This window comes from Erinaceus europaeus, chromosome 6 (assembly GCF_950295315.1).
Source record: "Erinaceus europaeus chromosome 6, mEriEur2.1, whole genome shotgun sequence".
NCBI classification, from domain to species: Eukaryota; Metazoa; Chordata; class Mammalia; order Eulipotyphla; family Erinaceidae; genus Erinaceus; species Erinaceus europaeus.
The window spans coordinates 10,635,091-10,642,781 of NC_080167.1; the positions used below are offsets into that span (position 1 = coordinate 10,635,091).

Genomic DNA, 7,691 nt, shown 5'->3' on the forward strand with positions numbered 1-7,691 from the left:
CTCCCCCTAAGCCCTGATTATGAATTCTAGAAAGTTGTGTCTGTAAGAGGACAAAGCCAATTTAAACTCTTAACCTACTGGGATCTGAATTCCTGCACTGTTGCTTACTAAGGGATCTTGGGTTATTTCTCTCTGTGTCTCATGCCTCAGTTTCCCCACTTGTAGGAAGGGATAACAATACATGTTAATCACCCCCACCCCTTCAGCTCCCCTCATGGGTGATGGAACACTGGGGCAGCTGAGCAGAGAGCATCCATCCAGAGAGGGCTTGTCAGCCTTGCAAATTCCCAAGCATACATTCCCAAAGAGGGAGCAGGGGAGAGAGCACACAGGTTGCCACAGAGAACCAAGGAGAGGGGGCGGGGCCATGGTGCACCCAGCTAAGTGCACATAGCACTAAGCATAAGTACCCACACAAGGATCCACGTTCAAGTCCCTGGCTCCCCACTTGCAGAGATGAAGCTTCACAAGCTGTGAAGCAGGTCTGTAGGTGTCTCTCTTTCTCTCAGCAATAACCATAGAGGCAAATGATAAATAAATAAATGAATAAAAAGAGAGAGAGAGAAAGAAAGAAAGAACTCACTAGAGGTCCTGGGTTTAAATCTGGACCACTACCAGTAGCCAGAGCTATGCAGTGCCCTGTTCAAAAAAGAATGAAATAAGCCCCATGTCCCTCCTCTCCCCCCCCCACCCCCACACACCCCCCCCCCCCCCCCCCCCCCCGCCAGCCCATGGAGGACACCTGACACCACTGCCCCCTCCCTCTGCCTCTCCTCTCCCCCTGCTCCCTCTCAGTTAAGGCCCATGTCAGGGAAGTGAAAGCCATTCATCTTCACGGGAAGTTGTCTCTCCCAGCCACTAAAGCAACAGGACCCTGACAGTCGTGATGCATTCTCCACGGGTCAGCGTCAAGGGGCCAGCCTGACTCCTGTGTAGGAAGCACAGGAATCCAGGAACGTAGGGACCGGCGAGGGACACCAGGCAGCTGTTTGTAACCAGAGTCCAGAGTCCAGACAGGAACCTCTAGGTGGTAAAGGGGAGTTGGGTGCAGAGACTGTCAGGGTGGGAGCACACCCAGCAGAGCTCATATGTCTCCATCCACCAAGACCTGGGTTCAAGTCCCTGGTTCCCACCTGCTGGGCTAGGGGGCACTTGGAGCAGTGCTGCAGGTATCTCTCCTTTTCCCTCTGTATCTCTGTCTCCCTCTCTCTTTCTCTCTGCCTCTGTCATAAAAAGAAAGAGAAGATGTGGAAAATGCCACTGGGAGTGATATAGTCATGTAGACACCAAATCTTGGTGGTAAGAAAGAGAGAGAGAGAGAGAGAGAGGAAGAAAGAATGGAAGGAAGGGGAGGAAGGAGAGAAAGTGAGAAAGAAAGAGGAGGGAAGAAAGGGAGAAGGGAAAGAAAGAGAGAGAAAGAGAAAGGAAGAGAGAAAAATAGGAAGAGAGAGACAAAGGAAGATAGCTTATCTGGAGTGCTGTGGTCTCTTTCATTCTGCTTTCCTCTCTGCCTCTATCTAAAAAAAGAATGAAAAGAAAGAAAGAGAAGAGAAAAGGAAGGAAGGAAGGAAGGAAGGAAGGAAGGAAGGAAGGAAGGAAGGAAATGAGAATGGTTAGAGAGAATCTTTCTGGAGCAGAATATGTATGGCCAATATTCACGCACAACAAGCACGCTGACTAATAAACACTATTTCCTACGTTAAGGTTGTTTTCCTGCTTGTGGCTATAAAAATGTGATACAAAGTCCTTTTTAATATTATGTCATATATAACATAATATAATGTGATCGTTCTATTAATCATGATCGTGTGTGTGTGTGTGTGTATGGAGTATTATGTTAAAAAGAAATAGAGGCTATTAAAAGTGAAATAGCTCCATGCTCTGACATTCTGCCATTGCTGTAGGGACAAAAGTTATGATCCTCCCCTGTGCTCCCCCCCCCCCCGCCTTTTTTTAGTGTGGAGCTGGAGACTTTCACAGAGGAGCTCTGGATTACTTTTCCAGAGAGAGAGAGAGAAAGATGGGGGGAGAGAAAGAAAGGAAGGGGGGTCATCAAGGCTCTGGTCTTCCTTTCTGCTATGGCATGCCCATGTGGCATCTAGGCTGTAATCATAGCAAGGCCTGTACTTTACCTGGTGGGTGGGCTCTCTCTCAGCCCCCAAAGCTACCACCCTAGATCCTCAGCATGGACTCACCCTGCCTAGACCCACCTCCCACTCCTGTCCAGCCTGGCTGAAAACCACCAGTGACTTTGCCCCCTACCGATTAGCCTCACCTGCCCTGATTCATTCCTTCCTGCGACCTGGCTTCCTTCTCTCTGCCTCTTTACACATACCATCCCCTACTCCAAAAAACACTGCCCTAGCTCCCACCCTTGAGCAGACTCATCACCCTGTTTATTTCAGGCCACCTTAGGAGGACCTTTGTCAAAGCTATACACGCATTACTGGTTGTCTTTTAAAACAAACAAACATTATGGGGGCCGGGTGGTAGTGCAGCAGGTTAAGCACATGGGAAGCACAAGGACCAGCACAAAGCTCGAGCCCCCAGCTCCCCACAAGCAGTAAACCAGGTCTACAGGTGTTTTTCTTTCTCTCTGCCTCTGTTTCCCCCTCTTCTTTCGATTTCTCTCTGTCCTATCCAACAACAACAGCAATCGCAACAAAAATAATACATTAACGATGACCACAATAAAAATGGAAAAAAATGGTCTCCAGGAGCAGTGGATTCTTAGTGCTGTCACCGAGCCCCTGTGATAACCCTGGAGGCAAAGTCAAACAAAGAAACAAACACATTATATATTTATCCATAAATAAAGAGGACCAGAGCATCACTCTGGCACATGTCATGCCTGGGGTTCAGACTCAGCATGCCGTGTTTGAGAGTCCACTGCTTTAGTCACTGTGCCAAAACCTGATGTGCCCTCTCAAAGATTTCTGTGCACCTCCTGCAAACACACTTGTTGGAATCAGTCACGGAGTAACAGATAGCCCTGTAGAATCCCCCAGAGAGAGAGCCGGGGAGAAACTGAGCACCTTCAGGGTCCTGCTCTGATCATTCCAAGTACGTCACCAGGCCTGGTTCATATTCAGGGAGAGGCCATCCAGACCCTTGCATTCTGCTGAGAAATGTCTTGGGGGGATTCGCAAGCCTGTTTTATTTATTTATTTATTTATTTATTTGGTTTCCAAGTTTTATTCAAGAACTCATACAAAACATTCCAGATAAAAGAGCTCTAATCTTCATCTTCCTCCTCTTCATCATCTTGGTTAATCTGGAAGTAACACAATGCATAGCTCTCTTTGCTGTTAGCGACTACGCGTAACCAATCACGTAGATTATTCTTCAAATATTTTTTGGTGAGATATTTCAAATACCTTTTGGAGAAAGGCACCTCAGAAGTCACAGTGATCTTGCTCTTGCTTTTTTTTTTTAAAATGGTTACAACCCCACCACTGAGATTCCCAGCTTTGCTATTCACTTTGATTCTCTCCTGAAGAAACTGCTCAAAATCAGCAGCATCCATGATTCCATCTTCAACAGGGTGTGTGCATTCAAGGGTGAACTTCAGAACCTGCTTATTTTTTTTGCCCCCATTTGCCACAAGTTTTTTCATAGGTGCCATTGCTGCAGCGGAGGCAGAAAGGGAGGTGGGCAGACTACGCAGACGTAAAGAGTCTGCAGCACCTGCAAACCTGTTTTAAAGCCACTGCCCCTCCACTAGGGCCCAGCCTGCAGCTCAGAGTTCAGCACCTGCTAAGTCATTCCTGAGGGTTAAAGGTGCCGTGCAGAGAAGCTCTGCCCAGTCCTGATCTTGAGAAAAGAGCTTCCCATGGCTCTCATGGGCTCCCCCAAAGCGAAACAATGAGAAGAGGTTAAGGCCAGCCCTTCCACTGACAGACTCTCCCACACCGTCACTTCCTCTCAGATCCAAACAGTTGTCTCTGAACTAGGCAAGATGATTGTCACTTGTCTCAGAGAAGGAACTACAGTAGAGAAAAAGAGAGAAAGAGACACACACACACAGAGGCCCCCAATAGTACCTAATCAATAGAGAGTGACTCCAAGTTTTGGATGGATGGATATGTGGATGGATGGATGAATTCATGGATGTGTGGATGGATGGATGTGTGGATGGATGGATGTGTGGATGGATGGATGAATTCATGGATGTGTGGATGGATGGATGTGTGGATGGATGGATGGATGGATGGATGGATGGATGGATGGAAGGAAGGATGGATGGATGGAAGGAAGGAAGGAAGGAAGGGAGGGAGGGAGGGAGGGAGGAAGGAAGGAAGGATGGATGGATGGATGGATGGATGGATGGATGGATGGATGGATGGAGCTATAAGTGGTGGTGAGGGGAGTTTGAAGATAGGATTCTCTCTTCTTTCTCTCTTTTTCCTTCTTCATTTTTCTGCTACCAGTGTTGCCACTTGGGACTCTGTACCTGCAGAATTCAACAGTTCCTGCCAGACTTATTTAAGTAGGTGTGTGTGGAGGGGGGGGAAAGAAACTATAGTGCCCACCAACATTCAGGAAACTCCCCCTTTGTAAGGAGATGCCATGTGGTGTCTGGGGGCTCAGTCCGGAGTCCTCACACAGGATAACACGACCACTCTTCCGGGTGAGCCCTCTCCCAGGCCCCATCGTCTGATTTCTCACCTGGTCCTTCTCCAGACACGCCTTCTAGATCACAGAGGAGAAGCAGGTCCCACCAGTGAGGTTTACACCCATCATAACTGCTCCATAAAACCTCATGAGACTTCCTCAAATCCAGAGAAGTTAAATCCTGACACTTTAACAGCTCGTTGGCAATACACAAACCAGATGGACGGGGGCTTGAATCATTTTGCACCATCATGCAGCAACCCCATGCGGCAGGGCCTGCCTGCTGGCTGGGCACAGAACCCTGCTCTTTGTTCTGTCCGCAGAAACCCTGGGGCAGGGGTGGAGGCTCCCCGCTTCCTGTCTTGCACATGTTTATAAAAGTGCCACCAAAGGAGAGGGGTCTATTGGTCTTTTCCTCTGGATTTAAAACACACATTAGACTCCCTCCTGAATTAAGACAGGTATGATTTTAGGAAACTGGAATTCCCTGAAGAAATGAACTGGGATGTGACACCATTTTAGTGGAAGATCAAAGTCCTGACTTTTTTGCTTCTAGGAGGGGGTTGGGGTGGCTAGAGCATGGGATCTGCATTTGTGGAGATTTTGGCTCAAATCCCAAACCCGCCACTCACTTGGGTTTAGCCAGAAACCCAAATGACTTAATCTCCAAATCTCTCCTTTTTCATCTGTGAGATGGGGATAGTAACACCTTATTATATAAGGTTGTTAGAGGGAGGGTAATTACCAGCTTAATGTGGCATGCATGCAAACACACACACACACACACACACACACACACACACACACACACACACACGGGGTGGGGGGGGAGAGAGAATTTGTAGTCACAATTGCAGCCTAAAGAGCTCAGTAAGGCCACGTAGGAAATAGGTGATGGACCCAGTTAGGAATTACTTTCAGGAAATGAACGACTTGTCTAAAGGTGATACCAGGTTTCAGACGGTGCTCTGTGAAGGGAAGTTACGTGCTCAAGTCTTCATTTAATTTTGGAGACTATTGGGCAAGACAGACCTAAACAGACTTTAGATAGTCGTATGTCCACGGTGGCTCTTCTCAGCGCTGTCAATGTGCTAATACTCTCTCTGTCACCAAGGTGACAGGTAAGGAAGGGTATACACAGGATAGGGAGGAGGTTAGCTCCCAATACACTGGGTCACAGAAGGCAATGGAAAGATGAAAATGGTGGTCTGGGAGGTGGCGCAGTGGTAAAGCTTTGGACTCTCAAGCATGAGGTCCCAAGTTTGATCCCCGGCAGCACATGTGACAGAGTGATGTCTGATTCTTTCTCTCTCCTCCTAACTTTTGCATAAATAAATAAAAAAATTTAAAAAATGTGAAAATGGGTGAAAGGAGGGACCAGACCATGATGCACCTGGTTAAGAGCACACATTACGGTGCACAAGGATCCAGGTTCAAACCCCTGGTCCCCACCTGCAGGAAGGGGGTGGGGGGAGCTTCATGAATGGTGAAGCAAGACTGCAGTTGTCTCTCTGTCTCTCCCTCTCTATCTTCCTCTCCCCCTATCAATTTCTCTCTATCTCTATCAAATAATAAGCAAATAAAAATAGGTGAAGAGATGGATAGGTAGATAGCTGAATAGATTGTGGATGGGTACCCAATTAGATGGATGGATAAATGGATAGCTGGATAGATGCATGAGTGAATGAATGAATAGATTAATAGCCATTTAAATGAATGGATAATTGACTTACAGATAGATGATAGATAGATGATTGATAGATAGATAGATAGATGATAGATGGATGATTGATAGATAGATGATAGATAGATAACTGGCTAGGTGGATAGATAGGTAGATAAGCAGATATTTCTTCCTTCAGCATACTACAGGTAGCTCATATCTTGTGGGGAAAAATTCTAAAATTTGATATAACTGATGGTGCAAGGTCAGTAATAAAATGGCGAAAGGGATGTTGTTGCTCACAGATGTTCAGAAAAGGGAGAGACTTTGAATTGGGGAAGAGACATTTCTTTGCCTTGGCAGAAGAAAAGGGGGAAAGTATTAGAATTTTAGTAAGAGTGGGTGGTAGCAATGAAGTTAAAATAAATAAATAAATAAAAATAAGAAGGTGAACCAAGGAACTACAACTTCCATCTCCCCACCCCCACCCCAAGAAGATAAAATGCCTAGTGGCCTCTGAGCAAGAGAAGAGACAAGAAGACTTTGAAATGGAAGGAAGATGAGTGAGTGTGTGTGTGGGGGGGGGGGGGTGGGGTTGGGGGGGGCAGAGGCTCCACACCAAGGGGTGGGGGCATCACATCTCTTGAGTCCTTAGCTGGAGTCATCACCAATGTCTCTCAATGGGCGGCTATTTTTTTTCAGTCCTTTAAGAATTTTCACTGAAAGAGTTTTACAGAATTAAGTCATTCGTAGCTTTTAAAATGTTTCTTTTGAATAAAATTCACGAAGAAGTTCATTCAGCTCTTTCTCGTTATCAATGCTGAGGTGAGTTGGAAGAATCAAAAATGGCATCTCCCCATGCCACCCCCCAAATAGTTACTTTTGAGACGATATCTCTCTCTTTGACTGAATAAAATAACAAACAAACAACAACAACAACAAAAACCTAACCAACCAGACAAGCAAGCAAACAAACAAACAAGCAAAACAAAACAAAAACCAACTAGGTCCTAGTCCTGAAAACTGTGAGCATGATCTTATGTACCAGTGGGCCACAGCCGGGGTGATTGATATAACTATCCTGAGAGAGAGAAATTAGCCTTGGATTTCTGTCTGGGTCCTAAATGTCACTGCAGGCAACCTTATAGAGTGAGTAAGAGGGAGATTTGACTACAGAGAAGGAGGTGTGATGGCTGGAGCCAACGCTGGAGCTATGCAGCCACAAATCAAGGGAGGCTGGCCTAGCATCCACTGGTGCTTAGAGGGGTACAGAGCTGTCTTCCCTCAAAGCCTCTGATAAGAACCACACCTGCTGATACCTTGGGTTTAGCCCCATATGATTTCCTCTTGGATGTCTTACCTCCAGACCTGAATGAGAATAAAGGTCTGTTGCTTTAAACCACAAAAATAACAA

General features: G+C 46.4%; 1 protein-coding gene across 1 annotated transcript; it reads right to left on the reverse strand.

Annotated features, from left to right (window-relative positions):
- Positions 1-3,153: 3,153 nt before the first annotated feature.
- Positions 3,154-3,675, reverse strand: LOC103118554 (large ribosomal subunit protein eL22-like). The gene has a single exon (XM_060192627.1). The coding sequence runs from the start codon at positions 3,623-3,625 to the stop codon at positions 3,236-3,238; it is 390 nt and encodes a 129-aa protein (XP_060048610.1). The 5' UTR covers positions 3,626-3,675; the 3' UTR covers positions 3,154-3,235.
- Positions 3,676-7,691: the final 4,016 nt, after the last annotated feature.

Bases quoted from the DNA above. Each gene is read 5' to 3' on its own strand.
- LOC103118554 (XM_060192627.1), bottom strand. From the start codon at position 3,625: ATGGCACCTATGAAAAAACTTGTGGCAAATGGGGGCAAAAAAAATAAG.